Source organism: Ambystoma mexicanum, chromosome 6q (genome assembly GCF_040938575.1).
Source record: "Ambystoma mexicanum isolate Mex_15411 chromosome 6q, UKY_AmexF1_1, whole genome shotgun sequence".
Taxonomy (NCBI): domain Eukaryota; kingdom Metazoa; phylum Chordata; class Amphibia; order Caudata; family Ambystomatidae; genus Ambystoma; species Ambystoma mexicanum.
This window is the reverse complement of record NC_090937.1, coordinates 743913957-743939517: the sequence shown is the minus strand read 5'-3', so window position 1 is coordinate 743939517 and position 25561 is coordinate 743913957. Positions and strand designations below refer to the sequence as shown.

The window sequence follows — 25561 nt, the reverse complement described above, 5'->3', positions numbered from 1 at the left end:
GGGCGAAACATGTTTGGGGATGCTTGTGGTCTCGTGCAGAAGGGATGTGGCCTAGCAGTTCGGGCTGGACTGCCCCTTTTGGGGTGGGGCCAAGCCTGATTTGCATATGGTCTTTCCCTTCTGTAATGGCTTGGCAGGCGAAGAACGGTGGTCTGGAGGGTTGCCCAGAGCATTGCCAGTGGTTAAGATTAATTCTAAACCTTCCAGCCATCACCTCTTTCTTTTCACATGACACAAGTCCAGTGGCTCCAGTTTATCAGAACAGTCGTAGACACACGGGTACGGAAGGCCTTGCCTCCTGAGGCGAGAGTAGTCAGCTTGACACAGATGGTCGACTTGTTCCGGAACCATGCCACTCTACCAGCGGCTTCTTTCCTCCGCCTCCTAGGCCTCATGACCGCCTGCATTTTTCTAGTGCTAGAGGCTATGTTGTGCATGAGATCCCTGCAATGGCTACTGAGGGGTCAGTGGTCTCCGTACCTCTGCTCTTTCTTGGATCTCCTCAGGGTGTCGCATCAGTGGTCAACAACCTGTCCTGGTGGGCAGATCTCAACAGTCTTTTGGCGGGGGACCCTTCTGGCCTCCTTGGCCGCAGACCTGAATGGTCACGGATGTGTCTCTGAAGGGTTGGGGCGCTCACTGCGAAGATTGGCAAGTGAGCGGCCTCTGGTCAATCACAGAAGCCAGGTGGCACATCTACAGGCTGGAGTTGCGAGCTATTAGGCTAGCCCTGAAAGCATTTGCCCCGTCTCTGCAGGGTAAACATGTCCTCGTTCTGACGAACAACACAGTGGCAATGCCCTTTCTCAACAAGCAAGGTGGTGTGCATTACCGCCCCCCCTCCTCTGCACGGAGGCAATGATGCTTTATTTTCAGCATTTATCGCTTCTAATCATATGACCTGCTGTTGGCCACCACACGGCGCCACCTCGGTAACAGACTGGCTGATGTCTATTTAAGTATTCATCTCCCCCGACCCGACAATACGCTGTCGCTACAGCCACAGGAGGGTCCTCCTCCAGTCTTCCACGCACCGACCAGACCTCCACTTATTATTAAGGTAATTTTTCTCCCACATGAATCTTCTATTGTTCCGTTCTTCATTCTTTTTCATTCTGAGCACACAGATGGATCGAGTGATACTGCTCTCTTTCTCCCCCCCCTATTTTTCTCGCTGTAGTGGGCTGACATTAAGGATTGACCCCCACCCTCGAGAGAGTCCTCCCTGCTACTTCTTGGGCACATTTTTGTGAACCACCCTAAGGCCCAATTTGAGGTATTGTTGAGTTACTGTTACTGTTTTCCCTCTGTATTTAGGGCTTACTCTCTTTACAGCAGTTGGCTCAGAGTTCCTCCTCCTAAAACTAGATGTGTGATTTTCCACTTCTACTGGTGAAGTCGATATTGCTACCCCCTACTTTGCCTCTTGTCCAAGCTAGTGTCCTGGTGACAGCGCGGGCTACATTTCAGACTCCGCGCATGATATTTCCATCTCAGCGGCCATCTTGTTACCTTTACTTACCTTTCAGGTGAGTGTCCGACAATCCGTCCTAATGACAGATGTTTTTGGTACTTGTTTTAGCACGTTAGACAAGCTTAGTTTTTGCTTCTCTTTGCAGTTTTGGCAACAGAGGACCTATGAAGTGCTAGCTTATTTACGAGGACGGTCTGCCCCCACCAGAACCCTCCAAGGTATTTTTTTTACACTTGTAGTAAGGTTCCAAGTTCAATTTAACGAACCAAGTTGGATTTGTAGTTCGTATCTAGCTCTCTCCTATCTCTTTTAACTCTACAGGTTGCTTTGACCTCTCCCTCTCCTTCTGGAGTTTCTGAATAGGTTTTTTCTCCTCAATCTTTCTCCTGATGAATGTTCTTTATTAACTTATCACGAAAAGAAACGAGACACTACTGCTCTGGATGTGAACAGAGCGAACACAGATTTGATGATTGTTATTAAGTTAATAAATGTATACAATGAATGAAATGCATTGTTACACTGAAGATTAATTTCTGTTATCCATTTCATCTATTGATTTTGATGTTTTCCTGTTACTAGTTTTTAGACTCATTGTTTGTGTTCGCAAGCATCAATGCTCACTTTTATGTATCTACTTAATACTGTTTTAGCCATTGTTTCATGATTAAAATGTATTTTCTGTACCAAGAGCACCACTCTTGGTCACCTGATCATAGCTCCCTGTTACCTATTACTCTATCTCCTTTATTATATAAAGTCTACCCTTCCCGGGCCTAGATAGAGTGAACATCCCTAACCTATGTTAGTTTAGTGTTTACCGGGATTCCTCATAGATCCCTTATACCCACTATACAGTTATACATGTTTATTCTATTTTTGGTTTGAAATGCTCACATGAAACATTTCTGTTCAATTTGACAAGAATTGTGTGCTAAATTATGCCGATTTCAGCTACAAGATGTCACTGTTGGGGCATTACACATTAATTATTTTCCCTAAAAGAGACATGGGAAGCACAAAATATAGGATTTTAATTCAGTGTAAACTGTGGATTGTGAGCAGAGCCTAGAAAAAAAGATTGGCACAGGCCTTGCTTGGCATGGGATTCTCTTTTGAGGTAGACCCTGTGATATGGGATTTATGATACAAATTACTGAGGTGTTAGGGATGATGCACGAATTTCAGCTTACAGGTACAGGAATGTCACATTTTAAGTTGAATAGAACACTTAATTTTGCCTAAATTAAATGAAATACATTGCAAGATACAATGGTTGGAAATTAAATATTTTACGTTATAATGCACAAGTGCATCTTCTGCAGGCAATTTTAGGAAAATGGCGCTTTGACAAAATCCTTAAATTGTTCACTTCTGTTCTAAAGCTCCGGTAAATATCTGGGGCCTGTTGGGTTTTGTTGCTGGTAAACACACTCCAAAAGTCTGTTCCTTATCTTTTTACATGTAGGAAAGCTCCAACTTAAAGAGGTAGTTCTCTGCATGTCCTTGACATCGACAACCCAGCCTCTGAAAAATTGCACTTAAGGGCCCTCGAAAATGGTTACAGTTTGTGGAATTCATTTACTTTGTTAAAACATTTCTCTTAGGTGCACAGACAGCTATTCGCATTTAGTAAGCACACCTGTGTTTCCTGGTGGCGACATCCTAGTAGGCAGATATCTCCTACACAAAGCCTTCTCTTTTGGGCAATGCCACTCTTGTTCTATACCAAAGCAATCTCCATGTTTTCAGTTTACTTTAGGAAAATGATCTTTGGCTTTGCATTTCCAGACCATTTGTTTCCAAAAACAAACTTTACTATGCTTTGTGAGTCCAAATAGCAAATGAGAAATCTAAGTTATTCAGGCATTATAAGCTTTCCACAAATAATTGTGTGACACAAAACACATTCAAACTGAAAATCGGTATGTTCCGAGTCTCAAATAATCTAGATACAAATTTTAAGAAGTCTTAAATTATACTAGACCCACACCTAGTACTTCTAAAGAGGAAGTCCGTCCACTTTAGCTGGCATTAAGCAATAACATGCTGTTGGATTGTATTCATAGAGATCTGACACTATTTCCAAAATGAGTCCATTGACGAATTGGTGGATCTTGGAGACCATACTTTGCATCTGTGCCAAGTTGCCCATTTCCTTTATCCATGTCTCATTCCTAAAGCAACTGTGTTATTTCCAATTCCTCAGAGTACCCCAGTGACAACCATTGTATGTGCTAGGACCCAGGTTTTCCTGTATTTTTGTATAATATTTGGGGGCGATGGTTAACTTCATATGCAGGTGTGACGAGTCCATGGGTATGGTCACCCCACCCCAAGGGGGAGCCACTCTATTTGGGACTAGAGAGGTGAACCTGCTACACTTAACACCCTACAAAAAAGACAGGTTAAGTGGGATCCCTCTGGAGGTTTCTCCCCCTTAGGGGACAAACAAACCCCAGAGAGGGACTTAAGTCACCAGTGCTTAATTTGTAAAGAAATATGTGCCAGGGCCCACATATTTTCCAGTGCAACTCACACATGAGCAGACGACTCCCTGCCCCCTGTTTACACCATCCACAGATGCTGCTCACATTGTGAGCATATTTGGGGTTCAAGCTTCAATTCCCACCGGCTCATTGGGGGCGATGAATGCACTACCCATAGCAGTTGTGGAATTTACAGATACCAATCAACATAACATAAAATAGCATACTAGTTGTATCTTGAAATAAGAGAAATGTTTAGGTGCTTTTTAAACACTTCATTTGTAACATTTTGTTTTGATACTATAGGTGGCAAGTAGAATATGTTAACTGTCTATCCACAAAGAAGAGCAAACATGTTTTTCTTCTATGGTAAACTGATTGGTAAATGCAGGAAAAATCATTATGGAAATGATGAACTTGCCTATCAAAACACTGCAGTACGATCTTCTCGTACAGGTTGGCACTTACGACAGGCACTCCTTCATCAGTGCTGTTATGCTTGTGCCTGGCCCTGCTTCTATGTTGATGCAACTGGTTGGTGACTGTCATGTTGTCAACTCACACTGATCTGGTAGTGTCTCTTCGTTACTGTAGCATAGCTGCACTAATGTCATGCAGGCTGACTGGAGAAGTGTGGGGGCATTGGCCAGCTTGAGCACCCATCATTGTCACATTGTCACATTCTAACTCGTTATCCAAGAAAATTAATAACTAGCACTTCCAGGTCAACCCAAGTTATCTGGTTCATAAATTACATTCAACTAGCCCAGGATGCAAAGACCCTGGTCACTGCACACTGTTGCTTGCTGTGTGACTAGGCCTTACAGTTAAAACTATAAAGTTGTCAGAAACCAGATTATAAACAAACTGAGTCTGAGACAATATGTGCCAGGGCTCAAAAATGATTGCCGGGGCTGAGCCCTGGCAAACCCCCCCACAAATTAAGCACTGTCACCATCCCTCCACCCCAGACACTAACACCTTTATGGGGTATGTAGGAGCTAAGGTGTATGAAAAGACTGTGACCCTTTTTACAATGGCTGACTCGGCTTCTGACCCAAACCTTACCCCAATGCTCATGGAAGACAGAGAGCAAAGAAAAGGCCAGCCTCCATGGGGAGCAATGGTTAAAAAGGCAATCCGGAGAGAGATTCTGTGCTGTGAAGTGCCATTGTGACGCAGCCCACACAAGGAGTGTGGCCGGTAAGAGACGGAGAACACCAGATGCGATGTCCCGGCCAGCAGCGTGCACTCAACGAGTACAACCAGGCCCTGTGGACAAGTAATGGGGGGAAGCATCCGGTTTGGCCATGAGATCAGAGTACCTCTGAAAGGCCGAGGTAAATCCCTGAGGAAAAGCCACTTACAGAGCCCCACATTGAGCTCAAGAGAAGAGTCCACGCCGGCCGACACAAAGTCCAGTCGATAAGTCGAATAAGCGGCTCTGTGGCAAGAGGAGGACCAGGCAGACTACGCACACTTCCCAGGAAGCACTGCTCATCAGAAGCGGGTATGCAGTGGCTCCAGAGGAACGGGTGGTTGGGTGCAAGGAGAGAAACCCTGGAGCGGGGAAAGAACCTGGGAGTGGGGAGAAAGAATAGCCAAACCCCAGAATGGGGAAATAACTGAGAAGCCCAAGAGTGAGGTGAAGAAGTGTGAAAATAACAGAGAAGCCCCATAGGGAGGGAGTAGGCAGCAACCCTGGATTGGGAAGAAAACAGCAGAGCCCCAGAGTGGGGAGAAAGAAAGAGACCAGCCCAGGGTCGGGGTGTGAGAAGGAACAGAGCTCCAGAGTGGGTAAAGGAGGAAAGCACCCCAGACTAGGGAATGAGAGAAAATTTAGTCCCAGAGTGGGGAGGAAGAGACTGAAAGGACCCCAGAGTAGGGGGGGCAGAAAGACGCAAGAAAGACAAGTCTCCCCAAAGAAGTACTGTGAGACTCCTACATTTGAAGGAGAAAATAGAGTGATAGAGACCTGGTGGGAGTCCCGAGATGGCACTCCAGCACTGCACAATATATATAAACTGGAACTGTCAACATAGGAAAAGGCCCATGTTAAAGAGACAAAGGGGCGAGGGTCATAAGCCACCCCTTTCATTGGGCAATGTCCCAAATATGTCTTGGTTTTATTTGTCTATTCTTTGTTAGAGGAAGGGAGAGAAGCTAGGTTATACTAGACCGAGCACTTCATTTATGTAGGACAGAGTGACATCCTGGCAAGCACTCTTTTTTACTACTTTCTTTTTTCTTTTAGAGTTTCCCACTGCAGTCTTTGCACATACAGTTTTAATCGTATCATTTTTGAAACTATTGGTTTAATGGTCTTTGTTATGAAGTCACTAAGGTCACATTTATCTTCTAAGGAAAAAAACACTGCAATTCATGTTATTTTACATATTTTTTATCAACCTTTGGCTATGCTGGACACATTTCTCTTGTGTTTTCTGTATATGTTTATCATTACATACTGTCTTCTATGATGATGGCTTTGGGAGTGGATTTGTTTTCTTTTTTTTTACACCATTTAAGACTTTTGGTTTCGTGCAGAAGCTACTTTTTGCAAACCCAGGTCCTAACATATAAAGTGCCATCCATCCATCCATGTTCTTCATGACTGGGCGAATGGCAAGTGGAATCCCTTTAAGCCAAGGTGATGGATTAATAGGGCCATTTGATGCCTGACCTATATCTGAAGTTATTCCCAATAGATGGCACTCAGAAAACTTGCAGCTTCCTGGAGATGAGTCTTTGTGTTGAGAAATTTCAGTTGTCTACAAAAGCATTATCTCGCAATCGGGGCACAAGTCCTGAAAGCTGGTGATTTCATTAACACGTGGCTAAAGTGAAATGTGCAAAGTTCATTCAATTGGCCTTGCCTAATCGATGAAACTGCACATGACAGTGAGTTATTGTCTTTCAGAATATGAGGCATTAATATCAATTGAGAGACAGTTTCCCATAACGTGACAAGTTAACTATAAAAGGTTTGCGCCATTTAACCCAAAAATTTGTGCATTCATGAAGTACAATCTGATATGAAAATAATATCCAAAATCAGCCGCAATTAATGTTTGCTACTTTGAAGCGCCAGAGCCTTAAATTACATGATTTATACCCTTGGGTACTGATTGTGAGGCACAATAGAAGTATTGACCAGAAAATGAAGTCCTTGAGATGGACATTTTAGGGAATAAGCAAGAATTAAGAGTTTCTGAAAGTAGTTGACAGTACATTGAAAATGGCATTTGCCAACTCAGAATTCTGGTTTCCTATCTTATCAAAAACAATGGGCCTCATTACAAGTATGGCAGAGCTAGAAAAAATTGGCGGTAACGGAACTACCATCAATATTCCCGCTCCACCATAGTACGAGTATGTATGGCCCTCGAGTGGAGGTTTTACCTCCAGCATTGTGCTGGAGGGAAATCCTCAAACTCTGCTGCAGTAAATTCGCCAAAAAAAAGTGAGGATTGCCACTGCCACTTGTAATCCGGCAGTAATTCCGCCGGACCAAGTGGCGGGAGCAGTAATTTAGTCGGGTGGTATTGCCAGAATACCACCCAATTTATATGAAGCCCAATGTCTTTTTGAAAACAGGGACAGGACGGCTGTAAATTTAAATTCTTCTACAGAGATTATCTAAGCATGCATGTACAGCAATTGGACCATGATTCTTGGGTGATTCTATCAATCGAAGTGAAGTACCAAAGATTTGTCACCAAACTGGAACTTTCCTCCCAAACTACTGATTGTGACTTGTTTAATGAAATGTGCAAAAGACGGCTTGTTAGAGTTATTGCTAAGAATCTTTTAAAAATGGAAACACTATTTGAATACCACCTTTATTTAAAAAGTTTACTTTGACAGCAGAGCGCACATACTATTGTGAAACATGGGCAGGCTCTCAATATGCGATGTTTCACAATCTGGCCTTGGAATAAGAAGATTTGTGTGAAATTCTTGGTTTCGCACTGGCGAAGCAGCTGGCTCAGAGAAGAGCTCAACACTCATGGACCCATTAACACAATTAAAGGGAACACACTCTGTCCTCTTTCAATTATCAGCTTAAAAAAACACTCAAAGGGGGCAGCGTCCAACCTCTGAAAAATTGTGGACACGCCATCCATTTGCGTGAACCCACGTGACGCGGTTTCCATTTGTGGAAGATGCTCCCTTCTGGCATTCTCTTAAAAACACCCAGCTAAACTTCAGATCATGAGTACCATCTGATCTTTTTCTCACAATATGCAACTCTTCGAAATGTCATTTTTTCTTTACCTTTGCACTCAACATTTGCTCATTCTTTGTATGCAGCTTTATTGTGGGCATTTTGATGCGTTATTAATGGTTTCATGTTTATAACAGACATATTTAAATGCATGCTCAGTTTCCTTAAATATATGTGAAAAAAGTATTATTACCGTTAATCCCGGGAGTGTGAGAGTAGGATGTTTGGTTACATTATTTTTGAATAGCTGCTCATGAAATTGTACTGTACTATGTCTGGCCTATTCGACAATGATTTACTAAACGAAGGCCTCCAGCGTCATTCTTCGTAGGTGTACCACGATAACCAACCCAGCACTTTGTGTGGTCAATCGACGCTACACATTTTCCTAAAATCCGTGTTTTAATAACATGGCTGTTACAGCCCATAGGTGTCGAGTTTGTGTTTTCCTTCACATACGTTTTGCCTGCTGTGACATGGCACACACACACACACACACACACACACACTCTCACTGTTTGTCTAAAAATGGCATGTTTTTTCATGCCACATTCCCAGTCTTTAGTTTACGATTATGCTATTCGAAGGCCGTGATGCACCCCACTGCGGTATAAGTTGCTGCTTATGATTTCATATTTCAATGTTTACATTTTTTCCACAGTTGCTGTGCTGTTCAACTTCCCAGACCACTCCACGGCAAAGAAAGTGGTCCATTGTCTGCCACGCGTAGGCATTGGCACCAATTTTGGACTCCCACAGACCAGGTAATATAGCACAAACCAAACTCTAACAAATTATCTGTAATCATAACACATCGTCTGTGGTGAAAATAGAAAGCACAGTGTGTGTTTTCGGAAATGATTTCATTTTCCAACTGCCATGCTAGTTGCGAAAATTTGGATAAATGTGCTTTTCTGTCACTGCCACGAAATCCGAGCTCTGGTGGGGGGCCTTTCGCACTGCGCTTATGTATTTTGATCAATAATATGGAAGGAACTCATTTCCATAAGAGAAGAAAGAGACTTCCATTTAAAGAAGGTCTTATAGTGAAGTCATATTTTTTGTTTTGCCCTTTTAGGTCAGTTGTTGGTGTGGAAAGAATGCACATAAGCAGTTTTGGGTTTTATGCAGTCAATTCAAAGTATCGCCTTCACCCCATGTTTGATTGCCCACCTACAGTAAAAGCCTTACTTTATAAAGTTGAAAATGGGGCTCAAGCCACCCACAGTGGTTCTATAGGAGACATGAGTCAGATGTTGACTGGAAGTAGGAGAGCAGAGTTTCTTATCAAGAACAAATATTTGCGGGAAGAACTGGGCCTGACCAGTAATAATAATGAAGCACTAGACTGAAAACAGTGATTTATTTTTTAAATTTGATGAACAACCTACAGGCATTAACAGATATTTCTAATGGATGGTGTTATCCCACGAAATTCTTCAGATATTACTTTCTGCCACAGCTGGCCCTGCAGAACCTTTTGCACCCCAGCAGGGGGCATCGTGCCCTTTGGAGTCAACCTTGTCCCCTGGCCTGCTGCTCCGGAAGTGACACTATCTCCTGTGCAAAAAGGAGGCACCATTCTGCGTGACCTCCGTTCCTTTTTTGCATGTGATCAGTACACTGCTTTGGAACGTTTGTTCCCGCTCTCTGTCTCCCTCTCTTCCCCCACCCCCCGTGAACCCAAAGGTGCTACAAGAACAAGAGACTAAATTTTCAGTAGGCCACTCCTACCCCAATATTGTGGGAACCCCCTCCATAGGCTGGAGGAGGGGAGCATGTCAAAGCTTCCTACACTCGAGAAAGAATATTGTGGTGAAAAGGAGGGTGCCGTAAGTCGCACAAAAAGCACAGCAAGTGCTTCTACTCTAGAAGTGAGTCAACCCTCATTCTCAACGCAAAATGAAAAGGAAACCCCAATCGCGGGGGGACAAAAGGGGTGACCAGGTTTAGGCTGCTCCAAAATATGTAACTCAAAGTTTTCTGAAAAGAATCAATGACCCAGACCTCAACTCTGAGACGGTAGGTCCCACCGCACCTGGTCAAGCCTGGCAGGGCACCTAAAAAATGCATCTGCCTGGTCAGTCTCTGCACTGAAGAAAAAGATAGTGCTCGAGGCATCAATGCCAAAAACGGCGGTGGAATCTTTGGAGCTTTCCACGCTGAAAAATGGCAGCTAGGATTTTCTCCCTCTGCCCTAAAACCTGAGATAATATGCACCAGTCTTGAGGACTAGTTACTTCCAAACTATGCAAACCATATATTAGGAGGAGGGTGAGGCAGTACCCTTCGGTTTCAAACCATTAAGGCTAAAGCATCACCTTACCACCACCACCCTTATGCAGCTTTTCCAGTCACAAACAAAGTCTTTGATTACTTGGAACTCAGAGCCCCGTCCAGGCAAATACAGCAATACAAATAAACAACATTTCAGACAGGGGACCTCGAAGGGCAGTTGCCTTCTCCTTTCAAACCAGTGTTTGCTGACCCAATCATGTCCTTGTGGTGCACACCGCGCTCAGTGCTGATCAAGAACAAAGAATTGTCAAAGTGTAAACTGGCGTTGATGGACCAAGCATGTGTGTCGATGCATTCAACCTCAGAAAGCCTGGTTGTACAGACTGCCACTTTTCGGTCCAGGGGAAAAGTTTTCCCTTCCCTTCCTCTGGACAGGGAGAGCAAAAAACTGGAGACTTTGAGAAAGAAAATTCAATGGATTACATTCTCCCACAGATTACTCAACTTGATAGATCATCTCGCTCTATCTGCCTGCAACATCTCAATGTGGGCGTAGTAGCTGCTCCGAAACAACACCTCAACCCACTCGTGCTCTGGTCACCTCATTCCTTGTAGATGTGACAATTGGCACCCATATTTCTCCAGCATGGGGTCTGGCATGGATTCACATGCTCATGAATATTCCCCCTCGTCAGGCCGGCAATCCTCAGTAAAGAGAAAGCAGTCTTGCTTTGAAAGCTTAAACTGCCTTTCTCCCATTAAGCAGTCACTGAAGTCTGGGTCACACTGCACCAATCCAATGACGACTGTCTTCCTAATCCCCAAACCCGGTGCCCTCTTCAGATTTTTTTTTAAACTTGTTTATTTTTGGTTAGCACACAGGAAAAGAAATTTGCTTATCAATTCAGCACTTTTTAACAGCATTAACACATAGTTGTATATCCCCAAATACCCGCTACCTCCCTTTAGTTCTGACTGTCTTCTGTGGACTGTCTCTTCGCCAATTAAGTCCGATCCCCGACTCCTCAACCCCTGTCATACCTTACACCAAAAAGTCTTCCTCATCTATCCCCGAGCTTCCGTCTCCGTATCCTGACTCTGGCTGTCTTCCGGGGCCTGCTCCTCTGCCAATTGAGTCTGTTCCCCGTCTGCAGCTCGCTGGGCATTTGTCACTGGACGTGGTTTGTATGTCAGCGCTGGGAAGCGCAGGTCGTAGTCTATCACCGGAGACCAAATGTTCGTGAAACGGTGGAGGCGGCCTCTATTTGCCGCCATGATTTTCTCAGCAATGAAAATGTCCCAGATTTTCAACCACCACAGCACCGTTAGGGGGCCCTCTGGAGACTTCCACGTCCGGGCTATTGTGATTTTTGCAGCCAAGAGCAATTGTGTGATGAGGGCCGCAACCGCGCCTGATCTTGTGTAAGTGCCTGGAATCGGGTTCCCCAGCAGGAGTGGTTCCAGTTCTAGTGGCAGGGTGATCTGGGTAATGTCTGCGATGGCAGCGATGTATTGGGCCCAAAAGACTGCCACCATCGGGCACGTCCACCACATGTGTAGGTAGGAGCCTGGCGAGCCGCAGCGGCGCCAGCACTGTGGGTCCAGCGACTGATTGAAGTGGTGTAGTTGAAGCGGTGGGAAATACCATCTCAAGAGAAGTTTATGCGCACATTCTCGATTGGTAATGCAGAAAGAGGATGAATGTGTGCGTGACCAGATATCGGTCCAGGCCTGATCCTGGATCGGATGCCCTAGGTCTCTCTCCCACTGCGACATATATGTTGCTCTGGCTGACAATAGGTTCACCTGGAATAGTCGATGCAGCGTCGAAATATGCCCTCGGGCTGGAGAGTCTGCCGCAGTTAATTCCAGGGCGTCGAGGTCTCGGGTGGCAGCCATACGAGTCTGGGGGTGTGAGCACGAGTGTCTGATTTGGCAGTATGAGAACCTGTCTGACTCTGAGAGATTAAAAGCTCTTTTGCATTGGGTGAATGTCAGCGGTTGGGTTCCTTCGAATAGTTGGCTTAGGGAGCTAAGGCCTCCGGCTATCCATTTTCTGAAGTTCGAGGGGGAAGTTCCAGGTGAGAAGGCCGGATTGTGGAAGACTGGGGCTGAGGGGCTCAGGTCTCTCGGGTTGCCTCTGGATTTGCGTGCCCAATCCCATGCCTTCAACGTCTGCTTGGTCGAAGATAAGATGGCTGGCCACGACCGCCGCAGCGAAGTCGGTAGGTGCAAGAGAGAGCGCAGGGGGAGAGGTATTCGGGCTTGTTCTATGTCCATCCATTTGGGGCGCCCTGACGCTATGGTCCAAGCCCGGGTGTGAGCTATCTGCACAGCCATTTGGTATCTTTGGAGGTCAGGGACCCCTAGACCTCCCTGGTTCGGGGCACACAGCATGGTCTTTCGCGGAATGCGGGCTTTCTTCCCCCTCCATATGAATTCAAATATCTTCCTCTGAAGTCGCTGTAGCTGGGGGCAAGGGACTATGATGGGAAGGGCCGAGCAGGCGTACAGGAATCGTGGCAATAAGTTCATTTTACAGGCCGAAATGCGACCTATTAGTGATATTTCCTGCGTGAGCCAGGAGTCCAGGTCTTTTTCTAAAGTTTTAATCAGGGGTGGGAAGTTTATCCGATGGGTGTCTTCAGGATTAGCGGGGATCCGAACCCTGAGGTAGGGGATGGATGTTTTACTTAGTGGGATCATGCACTGGGAACTGAAGGATTCCTTATCTCTCTGGTCTAAGCCTATCCCCAATGCTGAAGATTTCACGAAATTGATGGCAAATCCGGACACCTTTCCGAATCTATGGATTTCCGCTAGGGCGGCTCTCAAGGACTGGGAAGTGTCTGTAATGGTTAGCATCACATCATCAGCGTAGAGCGCGATCTTATGCTTGGTGGGGCCTACTTGGAGGCCTTTGATTCTGGCGTTGAAGCGGATCCGTTGGGCCAGGGGTTCCATAACCATACCAAAAAGTAGAAGAGAGAGAGGACAGCCCTGTCTGGTGCCGCAAGTTAGGGAGATCGGGCTGGTCAGTAGGCCATTCACTCGGAGAAGGGTGGACGGGGTTTGATAGTTCGCTAAGGCTAGCTTTATGAAGGAGGGCCCGAAGCGGAACGATTCCAGGGTAAGACGGAGGAATGACCAGTCCACTATGTCGAAAGCCTTGATCGCGTCCAAGGCTGGCAGGGCGAGTTTCTGCGAGTCTTGCCTAGCTATCTCGACCAGGTTGAGGACTCTGAGTGTTATCAGTGGTGGCTCTGTTTAGAATAAATCCTGTCTGGTCTGGGTCTACAATGTGCGGGAGAATCTTCGCTAATCGGTTTGCCAAGACCTTTGAATAAATGTTCGCATCTAGGTTTAATAAGGAAATGGGTCGATATGCCGTGATCTCTCTGGGGTCTTTTCCCGGTTTCAGCGCTAGTACTGTGTTCGACTCTTTCATCGATGGGGTGGTTGATCCCGAGGTGGCGAAGGAATTGAAGAGCGTTGTCATTGGAGCTAGCAGCTGGGGTCGAAAGAGTTTAAAAAATCGAGGCGAGAAACCATCCGGCCCCGGGGGCTCTTGATTTTAAGCTTTTAATAGCCTCGTCAATCTCCTCGCTGGTAATCGGGGCCTCCAACTCTTCTCTTCTTGGGGTTGAGAGCTTGGGTAAGGCGGCTTCCTGCAGGTAGGACTGCTGCTCTCCACAGGGTCTTGGGGTAGCCGTCATTGTCTCGGTCAAGTGGGCCTCTGCAATTCTCAACTTATCCCGATCTGCGAACTGGACTGCACCCTGGGGGTCTTGGAGGCCTATAATAGTATTCCTCCCCTTGACTCTTGCCAATTTTTCCACTAGAAATGTATTCGCCTTGTTTCCTCTGGCATAGTAACTTTGTTTTGGTCAGAAGCTGGGCTGTGTCCTCCGCGTAATGGGCCTCTAATTTCTTTCGAGCTGTCTGCAAGGCTCGGTAGGTTCTCGGGGACCAATTTCTGGCCTTACACGTCGTCTCCGCCTCCAGGACCTTGTCCTCTAGGATGCGGCGGGACTGTTGTTTTTGTTTGTGATAGGCCGCTCCTCGGGAGATTAGCACCCCTCTCACCACAGCCTTCATTGCGTCCCACGTATTCGCCGGGGAAGTATCTTCGTTTTTATATTCTTCAAAGAACTGCTTTATTGTTTTAGCTACTACATCTATATCGTTTAGGATCGGGTCATAGAGAGACCATCTGCGTCTTGGGGACGGGTCAGGATCATGAGCTCTTAGCGTTAACATTATGGATGCGTGGTCTGAGTGGATTTTGGGACCTATGAGGACTTCATCCGTGTATGCCAGGATCTGCGGGGATGCCAACAGGAGGTCGATGCGTGAGTAAGTTCTATGTACATAGGAATAGCACGAGTAGTCTCGCTCCTCTGGGTGGAGGACCCTCCAGGTATCCACCACGTCTAAGGTTCAGAACAATTTGAGTAAAGCAGTCGCCAAGCCAAAGTCTCTGCGGGCCGGAGGGTGTGATCTGTCTGCTAAGGGATCGGGGACTCAGTTGAAATCTCCCCCGATGATGGTATGGCCCTCAGCAAACGGTAGGAGGGAGCTTTCCAGGGCCAAGTAGAATGCCTCCTGGTCTTCATTCGGGGCATATGCTGAGATCAAAGTGTATAGTTGGGCGAGCATTCGACACTTCACCGCCACAAAGCGCGGCCCTCAGGGCACAGCTTAGAGTCCAGGATTTGCGGCTTAAGACCTTTGGCGATTAAGATCGCTGTGCCACCCTTCTTCGTTCCGGTTGATGCCAGGAACTGTAGTGGAAATTGCCGATCTCGGAGCCTCGTGAAGTCAGCTGGAGTCAGATGTGTCTCCTGGAGGAAGACAATGGAAGCCTCCTCATTCTGGGTGCGTCTCGGGATCGCTTTCCGCTTCTGTGGGGCGTTGAGGCCTCTGACATTCAGAGTCAGGAATCTTAGTTTCTTGTGTGGGGGGGAGACTCCTGGGTGTCCTCCGGGATGGAATTCTGCTCTTCGCAAGGGGGATGGGGGTATTCAATCTTCATCTCGTGACTCAGGGTCAACAAAGATTTCCTGCGGCTGGGTTTCCTGTGTCCTCCAACGGGAGGGTAAACTTTTACATGAGTGGGCCAACTGGGCCCTAACTGTTCTCCCAGCCAACAGGGCTGGGGTCCAACCACTACGTAGGGTTGGTCTCCGAGGGTGAGTTGGTGACATACTCCTTGGAGTGGGGTATAGGCCGCTCGGGACCCACGGTGTTACTGGATCTTGATTTCTTCTCTGGATCGGTCTGCGTAAGAGCCCCGGACTGGGCTGTATCATTTTATCTTTTGGCGTCTCTGAGTCTTCGACCAAGGTTGCTGTTGCTGTCCCTGGGGCAGCCGCTCTGCCTCCCCCGGCGAGTGCTGTGGGGTCTGAGCAGTCGAGGCCTCCGGCGAGCGTGGGTGCAAAATGGACTCAGCGTCCTCTAGGTGGCTGATTCTGCGCTGGGTTCCCTGGAACGTGAATTGGAGAGTGGAGGGGAAAAGCCATCTGTAGCGAATTTGCTGGCTCTGTAGAAATAGTGTTAGGGGTCTAAGGGTTCTTCTTTTCTGTAAGGTTGTTAACGAGAGGTCCTGGAAGACTTGCAGTGGGGAGCTCATGAATGATAGTTCATCTTTGGTGCGGCTAATGGCTGAGATGGCCTCTTTAGTAGCGTAGAAATGGACCCTGGTAATTACGTCTGGGGGGCCGTCTGAGTCCACCCCCCGTCTTGGTCGTAGCCTGTGAGTGCGGTCCAGGATAAGTTGGGTTTTATCCATGTTTGGAAGAAGGGCTTGAAAGAAATTGCCAATGTATTCTGGCAGCTCTTTGTCTGAGATGGTCGATGGGACTCCTGATGTGCAGATTATTTCGTCATGCCCTGTTTTCTAGGTCTTATTGTTTAAAGTCCATTGCTTCATTCCTGTTCTGCAGTGCCAGGATCTCTCGTCTCATGTCTAGGATCGTGGCGCCATGGCTCTGGGTCAGGTCCTCCACTTCGCCCAACCTCTGTTCCGCCTAGGTCAGTCTATGATCCGTCTGATCCGCGTGGTAAGTTCTGACATACAAGACCGGAACTCCGTCTTGATGTCCTGCATGAAGGCCTGGATGTCTTCCTTAGTGGCTAACTTTCCTTGCTCCTCAGGGGGTTTTTGTGGAGTTAATTTAGGGGGAGGGTCCGGCTTCTTCGTCCTGTCCGCTGCTAAGAGCATAGTGGAGATGTCCGAAAATTTGGCTGATTTCGTTGGCTTCGATATTCTGTCGGAATTAGAAGTTCCGGGCTGCGGTGACTGCAATGCTTAGGGATCTCGAGGTGAGGCTTACTAGACCAGGGGGCCAGAGGTCAGGGACCCAGAGGGGGTAGAGAGACTCAGGTGAACAGGCAGAGTGCCAGACGGAATGAGGATCACCAGGCCTTGCCTCCGTGGCGTTAGCAAGGGGGCCGCAGTGTCGGCGCAGCCAATGTCGGATCCTGTAGGGGGCCTCGGGTCGGGATTCAGGATCCAATATGGGCAGCGGGAGTGGGCCGGGGTGCCCCAGGAGGTCCCAGAGACGGGAGGGGGATCTCAAGCAGGGCACCAAGAGAACTCCGGTCGGATGGAGGGCACCGTCCGGTCCTCTCGGCAGCAGCGGGTAGATATAACCCCTTCAAATCTTATGAAGGTTCCTACCTCGTCAGGGCTCACTGAGTCGGGCTCAGAGGCTGGGGAGCAGTAGATCAGCAGCTGATCCTGCGTAGGGTCTTCAGGGACGTCCGTGGGCCCGGCTTATGGGAGGTTTGCCAAAGGAGAGTGGGCCGGGGTGCTCCTGGAAAGAGCCGGGCCGTCTGATGGAGGGGGGGCCGTCGATAGGGCCTCAACTCTCGTGTCGGGATCCTGGCATGGGGTGGCGGGGCAGAGTGGGGTCGGCAGCGACACCTGCGGTATTCTGCAGGAGGCCGCTCGGCCGTCAGTGAAGGCAGGACTGGAGGTTCTGGAGATGCCGCCCCAGAGTTTCGTTCGGGCCCCCTCTCGGAGCGAGGAGCGTTCATCCCCTCTCAGCCGCACCGGAGGCCCGCTGCTCTCCACCACTCCAGGACCTCAGGCAGGGTGGCTCCGGGAGTCGGACGACCGCCGAATCTCGGCGGGTCCACTCCCGCTGTCGATCTGGGTGGGCAGTTGCCTGTTCTCCTGCCGAGGGGGACGCGATCGGCGGCCTCACCGCCGCTTTCGCTCGACGCCCCAGGAGGGAGCCACCGCGGCTCCACGAAGCCGTGTGGGCAGTGGGACTACCGAGATGGGAGGAGGGGGCCACCTATTCGTTGCAGTGTGTGAGCCGGTAGCCCAGGCCAGCCCGGTTTCAGCCGCAGGGGATCCGCTCCGCGGCTCACTGTGTTCCGTTCTGGGGACGGCGGGATAATCACTCTCCGTCCGCCTTCTTGGGAGCTGTGTGAGGAGGCAGGGGGCCCCGGGACAACGGGCCGAATCCGGGCTTCAGGGAAGATGTCGCCTCGCCAGGCATCAGCCGACGCCTCAGGGATTCGCCTTGCTCATGAGCCGAGGCATGCTGCAAATCGATCCATTGGGGTTGATTTATTCATCATCGCCGCGGGTCTCGTACAGAGGCCATTACAGGAGCGGCTGCATCGTTCGCGCTCCAGGCCACGCCCCCGCCCTCTTCAGATTTTTACAGCACGCTTCAGTGCTGGGAGTCCTCTCGAGTTGTTCTTCGAGCTATTTTCGAGTTTTTTTCATTGGTTACATTGTTCTATTTTTTTCCAAATCTCTCTCGTCCGCTGACAGCTGGTCAGTGCCGGCAGCAGGTATCCGTTGCCGGTGAAGATCGACCGCAACATCGTTCGATCTTTGTTATTCTAGTTCGGAAGGCCTACTTGAGGCCTACTTCGCGCTTCGCCATGATGGAAGAAGGCAAGAGAAGCTTGTTTAAGCTCTGCAACAGATTTGGCTTGAGGAACATCTACGTCGAAGACCTTCACACAAGGGGCCTCTATTGTCTGCATCCTGACCATGACGAGGACAAATGTGAGATCTGCCGAGGTTTCCCTGCCAGGACAAAGAGGGACCGTTACCGCAGGTTAGTGGCATTGCTGAAGGAAGAAAGGGCTCCAGGTACGGCGTCCCGGTGCGCACAGGCGCCCTCCAAGTCCGGGCGACCTACGGATGAAGCGTTCTCCCTCAGGGAAGAGGTCAAGATCCGCCGAGGATGTTCCATCATTGGAAGTCCACAGAAAGGCTAACTGCCATGCTGCTGATCAAACATAGGCCGCTGCTGCTGCGGGTCCCAGTTCGGAGTACGAATGCTACCTTATGCTTTCACCGTCAAGGGTGAGCCTACTGGTGGGTGGTGTGTCATCTAAATGTGTCCCTTTCTTCCAGGGGTAGACCAAGGAAACATGCTCTCAAGGAGAGTTCTCTGAGGCCCTTATCAATGCCTACATCCAAGGCTTTGCCTGCGGCGCCTCACAAGCAGAGACCCCCATTGGCTAGACCACCGTCTACCACGTCCACAACCGGGACCGGGTCGACGGCTGCCTCATCGTTGACTGCTGCAGCCCCGTCGACGATCCCGTTGACAACTGTCCTGTCAATGACCCTGGCAACGGCAACATCTTCATTGAGGGTTACAATACCTCCTCGGCCAACGACTACTACCACTCCAGCCACGACTATGACCGCCTTGACCATGACTACCCAGTCTGTGAGGGCTCCTGTTGTTTCTTCTTTCCCGAAGGAGACGGGAAGGTCAAGGGAATTGTTGCCACTGATGGATTTGCCCCCATACCTAAGGTGGGTCAAAAGGAGGTAGCAAGGGAGTCTGTCATGGCTATATACTGAATTGCGGACGAAGAGTTCTTGTAGGAAGGCTGCTACTCTGACCATGGAGGGGACAATCTGATGGGTGCGGAGTCCCCCCCCCTTGTGGAACAGGACCAGCCTTCGATCCCGTCAAGGCGCGTTAGCCCTCCATCAGTGATAGCAAGGCGCAATAGCCCTCCATCAGTGCCAGCCCCAGTGCCAACAGGGCCGTAGAGACATGTCTCTGGATGTTCTGACGACACTACACACATTAGTGTCAGAAAACCAACAGCTGCTCCTGCCCCCGATGGCTCAGGCGGGGGGCACCCCCAGGAACGGCCTGCCATGACCACGGCACAGGCCCCACTGTGCTGGTCCAAAGCGCCCTCGAACACCGAGGCAGCCAATGCTACCCCCCATTCTAGTTGTACCAGTGGTGGGCCCACTCCATACGGACACGGATACACTCACAACAGAGACAGGTGAGTTTGAGGAGTTTGCACCACCGGATGGAGCACCGCTGGGTGCCGACAATCCCTCCAGGGCATCGCCTCCTGATGAGTTGAGTTCCTTACACTCCATGCTTTCAAGGGCATCTAACCTCTTCAACCTAGTGCCAGAGGAAAAGAAAAAGGAGGGATTTCTTAAACTGAAACAGTGCGTCATCCAGGAAGATCATAACATTGATTCCTCTGCTGGGGGCTGTTAGGCCTAGCTCTCATAAAGACCCCAAGCTCTACACCAGCAAAGCGGGACAGGCTAGAGAAAAAATACAGGGTGCCTGACTCTGCCTCTAAATGCCTCCGATCGTAGCCGTCCCTGGACTCTGTAGTTTCAGCCGCCGCCAGTAAACGGTCAGCAAACCCATCCTCAAATCCGTGGTTCCCCCTGACCAGGAACGGAATCTGGATGCAAGTGTATCAGTTATACCGCTGCCTCAACGGTGAAGGCTGCCAACACCCTCGACATTCTGGTCCGCTATAACAATGAGTTGTGGTTCAAGCTGTGCCCAATCCTGGATTTCTTGCCTGATGACAAAAAGTTGAGGCTTTAGCTCTGTTACAGGAGGACAAGGTGGCCTCTGACCACGCCATTAAGGTGGCGTTGGATGTCGCAGACTCAGGGTTTCGTCAAATGGGAAATGGGGTGGCACTCAGACACCATGGCTGGCTAAAGACAACACATTGCAGACCGGATGTCCAGGCAAAGGTGGTGTATATGTCCTTTGATGGGGATAATCTCTTCGGCAAGGTGGTGAACGAAACCTTGCAAGCTATAAATAGACACTGAAACAGCAAGATCGCTGGGGACCTTGCAACAGGTACGGTCTTTGTCCTTTCGATCCTCTAGTGGGAAGTTCAATAGATCATCAGAGGGACGCATCCACCACGTACCATCAACCCTCCCGCTCCACCTCCCAAGAGACATACATGGCCAATCGCAGGCTTTAGGCATACGGGCACAGCTTTGATGTCCGCAAACCAGGACACAGATGCCCACGCAAGCCTGATTCGGCACAGGGCCCGAACCCCCACTTTTGCACCCCGGTGTTGGGCCGTCTGACACACTTCGTCACAGAGTGGAAGAACATCCCCACAATGAGTGGGTGCTGTACATACTTGGCCAGGGGCACACCCTGGAATTCAAACACAGGTGCCCTTCTATTCCCCTCCGTGGCAAGAAAGGAGCTGCACATGGCCCCAGCTGCTGCAGGAGGTACAGGCCATGTTAAGAAAAGGAGCACAAGAACCTGTGCCGCTGTGCTTCCGGGCTCCAGAGTGTACTACAGATACTTTCTAGTCCGGGAAGAAGTCGGGGAGGTGGCGTCCGATCCTAGATTTGTGATGCCTCAACAAATACCTGAAGTCCCAAAATTCAGGATGGTCACGTTGCAGCAAGTGCTCGGCCGACTGGAAGAAGGGGATTTCCTAGCGACGCTGGAGCTAGAGGATGCCTACTTCCACGTCTCCATGCATCCAAAGCATCGTGGTGCAGGACGCAAAAGATTATACCTGCGTGTTAGAGCCCCTCAGCTCCTGTCGTACCTGTTGTCTTTAGCTAAGGCAGGATTGGCTCACGCCTCCATTAAGGTGCATCTGGCGGCCATTTCCTGGTACACACGGTCACCGGGCAGGCCCTTGCTGTGGTCTCACATGCTCGTCAAAGTATTTCTGAAAGGCCTCTTCAGAACTTTTCTGCTGGTGAAGGCTCCTGCCCCGGCTCAGGAGCTCAATGTCGTCCTTAATAAGCTCATGGGGCCTCCGGTCAAACCATTGCATCATGCTCCTCTGAAGTTTCTCTCATGGAGGATGGCTTTTCTAGTGGCCATCACCTCTGCCAGGTGGGTCAGAGAGATTCAGGCCCTTTCCTGCCTGCAAGCGTCCATACTTGTCCTTCCATGCTAGCAGGGTGGTGCTACGGACCCACCCAACCTTTATGCCAAAGGTTGCTTCTGAATTCCATCTCAACGAACCCTTGGTGCTTCCAGTCTTCTTCCCGAATCCTTCTTCAACCGCTGATATGACGCTGCATACGCTGGACGTTGCTCGTGCCTTGAAGTTCTATCAGGCACACACAAAGGATTTTCGGAAGACATGACAACTATTGGTGAGTTCTGGTCCTGTGAATCACAGGAAGCCCTGTCAAAGGCTTCCATATATGTTAGCTCTCCGGCTGCATCTGTAAAGCTCCCTGGACTCCTCCCCAGAATCGGAGAACACACTTTGCTCCTCACCTGTACTGCTGGAGCTAGGTGGTGACTTCTTTCTTCTTCCTTTGGTGCAACAGTCCTTTTTTAATGTAGATATGGGACTACCCCGAAAGGAAGCCACAGTGACCGCTGGTTAGGCTAGCAGGCCTGTGACCCCTCTCCTGGGGCAGCCAACAAAAGGGGAAAAAGCCACTGAAGGCATTAAAAAAACCTGATCTCTGGATATTGGAAAGCCTGTTGTTTAACTTGAAGTAGTCCAAGCAAAGTCTGTTGAAGGGACTGTCACTACAATGAGAAAGGTAGACTACGGTCTGAGTGGGCAGGAGAAGGCTTGAGAAGTCAAAGGAAAGTGGGGGAGAGTCCACAATGGTGAGCGCTAGAGCCTGGGAAGGCACCCCAGGCGGAAAAAGTTAAGCGAAGGTTGTCACGGCAACCGGGATGCAAATGACCAGAGAGAAGAGTAAGAAAGTAGAGAGAGACTGAAAACTCTGGCGAGAGCGAAGCCAAACAAGAACGAGCACAAGAGAGGAGAAAGATGGAATCCAGTACCCAGCGGAGCTGGGCGAGAAGCGCAGCCTGTGGAACACGCCCGCAAGGAAAAAAGGCAGAAATCTGCGACTGGTGGGAGAGTGCCACGTGGGAGGGACGGGGCAACAAAGCCGGCGCGGAGGTAAGGCAGGTAGAAGAGGACAGAATGCTCCGGTGTGGAGTGGTGAAAGGAAAAACTAGCGTTGGAACCTAAAGCCAGGAAACCACTGGGTTGCAACGTGCCGACTGCCAGGAGGGGAGGGAATAGGAACCTTGCGGCGGCGGCCATGTTGAAAAAACACTAGACCTCCTCAAAGACGAGTGTAAGAAACGTGATAGCAAAGTTCAATGGAGGCACGTCCTCCATCGATTCCAAAGACGCTTCTCCCCCTGGCATAGACCAACGGTTCTGGTACTCTGTAGGAAATAGGTTTCCCACTTTCACAGCTGGTCCATCTAGTGAGTCCTAGTGACCAAACTAGTCCAACAAAACAGTAGGCCAGCTACCATACTATTCAGATATAAACCTTCTGGATGCCTTCGTTCTGAAATTTTAGAGGACACATGTACCGAACAAATAATCTTTTTTGTTTACTGTATTCCATGCTAGGCATCTGAAGTTTATTTACGAGTTTCATTTATGTACTCCTTTCCTTTGCACTTGGACAGTAGTGTACTTAAATTCATGTTATTTGCTTACATCACTATATGTACCAGAGACAAAATCAAAATCCCCAAAAAATGACTGCTAATATAATAAAGCAGCAATCTGAGTTACAAAACTAATGCTCTACGATTTATGCTTGGATTGATTCCGCAGTAAAATCTATTTTCTTCAGGAATACTTGGTTTACCTTTTGAAGCATACATATGTAATTCAACAAAGTCTAAACAGGCACCAAAACAGGAATGCAATGCCTAAAAATGTATATGTGGTTGGAGCCCTCCTTTTGTTCTCGACCTGGCGCGTGACCGAATCATGCAACGTCATTGTATGGCCAACAGACCTCTTCTAGGCGGGTCGAGAGCTCATTCAACCATAGATTTTGCACCAATTACAGTGTTTTTCTCTGGTGTTCCCCTGCTGGCCATTTGCAGGGCTGCTACGTGGAGGTCTTCGCACACCTTCACGAAATTCTACTGTGTCGACAGGAATTCCAGGGAGGAGTCCAGAGTCAGCCAGGCGGTGCTCAGAAACCTGTTTGTTTGCGGTGAGTCTGTTCCAGGGGTAAGTGATTGTACTTGCCACCTCCCGTGGTTGTGTTATGTACTGCTGTGTATTCATATCAATGAGCATGTGAATCCATGCGAGACCCCATGCTGGAGAAGGAACAAGTTACTTACCTGTAACTGTTCTCCAGCATGGGTCTGGCATGGATTCACATGCGAACCCTCCCTCCTTCCCTGCTGTGGCTCTTCTTGGTTCATACTGCCACTTCACATGCTTTCAAATCTGAAGATGGCCACAGGGTTTGGGGCTTAGGGAGACAGTCATTGGATTGGTGCAGTATGACCCAGACTTCAGTGATTGGCTAATGGCAGAAAGGCAGTTTTCAAGCTTTTAAAGCAAGATTGCTTTCTTTTTACCGAGGATTCCCAGCCTGACGACGGGGAATATTCATGAGCATGTGAATCCATGTCAAACCCATGCTGGGGAACAACAGTTACAGATAAGTAACTTGTTCCTTACCACATGCACTACGCCCCCCATACCTCAGTTTCTTTTTTTATTTCTGTGAGCTCAGCCCACTGTTCGGAACACGTTTAGAAAACTAGAAATATTTTCATTTAAGTATGAAGGGGCCCAAACCTTCGGGGTACAAGCACTGCCAGACTTCAGCTCCAAAATGTCAATTTCAAACCAGAACAATATCCGTGTGTGGTGTCTAAGGGTGGAGCATGACAAGGAGCAATGCCATTACTGCCAATCCATGAGGAATTGCTTGGCAAAAACTGGTATTGGGTAGACCCCCATTCCAAGTCTAAGGCCAGTTGACTTCTAAATCCTCAGGGGCTGTTACCGAGGGGTCCACCCCTGAGGTGAAGGATTAGAATAGGGAAGGCAGGTGGCTCAAGAGATTTAAGAAAAGGTCTCACTCGTGTAGTCATTCTCACCACTACTCCCCATCCACCCACAGTAAAAACAAGCACCACAGACATAGACCTAAGTCAAGCTCGTCTGAGGCAAATGGGCACTGAGGGAGGAGTGGGAAGAATTTAAACCGCAAATGCTCCAGTTTTTTTAGAAGGCCAGGGCAAGTATGGCTTCAGCCTCGGCACCGTTGGCAGGTGTACAGATGGCTGTGACCAAACGGGGGGGCAACTTGCATCAAATTAACAGGTGTTGCCCTTACTCAGTTTATTTTAACACAAAAGAACAGGAAAAAGCACATCTGGATTCTTTATATAGTAGCAGCCATTATCAGTCCAGAGACAGCTACAAACAGACAGCTACCCAGTAGTATGAACAGAGATTGTACTATTTATTGTTTCAAGAAAAAAGGCTGTGGAAGAAGACAGAAAGGATAGAACAAAGTTCTAACTAGCCCTCCCTAGTGTGGTGTCTCAACTAGGTTGCGGTGGTGTAGCGCCTATCTAACAGGGATAGGATAAGAAATACATTACCAATTTCTATTAATTTTAATACATTCAGCCTTGTTGGTCCTATACCACTCTTTTCCACTGTGAATATATATATTGCAAGAGAAAGTAGTAAAAAAGCGCACCAGGGAAAAATACACGTGGGACATCTATTGGGATAATCTATACTTCAAAAATCCATTGATTGTCTCACTGACCCTGTGGTGCTTGGGTTAAAAAGACACAAACAAACAAAGGAAAAGGAACAAAAACATCCCCTTTTCCCTAGAACAAGAAGATATTACAATCGCCACTCTCCGTCTGTGGATATATTGAACTGGCGGTGAGTGGAGATGGGTAAAAAGTTTGCTCAAGCTCCAAAAATAGGCCAATTTTGTCCTTTTAGGTGTAGCAAACACCGTCAACCAGTTTCAGTGGCGTAAGCTTCGATCAAGCCACTTTCACAAGGACAGTCTTCGGTCTTCCGAAACTGATATTATCACACAAT

The 25561-nt window shown here is 48.5% G+C and overlaps 1 protein-coding gene across 3 annotated transcripts in view; it reads left to right on the top strand.

The window, feature by feature from the left end:
* The window catches only part of LRBA (LPS responsive beige-like anchor protein), a 3444508-nt gene that overhangs the window by 2578115 nt on the left and 840832 nt on the right, over positions 1–25561 (top strand). For all 3 annotated transcript variants that reach the window (XM_069631262.1, XM_069631261.1, XM_069631263.1), the window contains exon 42: positions 8853–8955. In XM_069631262.1, coding sequence (XP_069487363.1) covers positions 8853–8955 — 103 coding nt within the window. The remainder of the gene's footprint in view (positions 1–8852; positions 8956–25561) is intronic.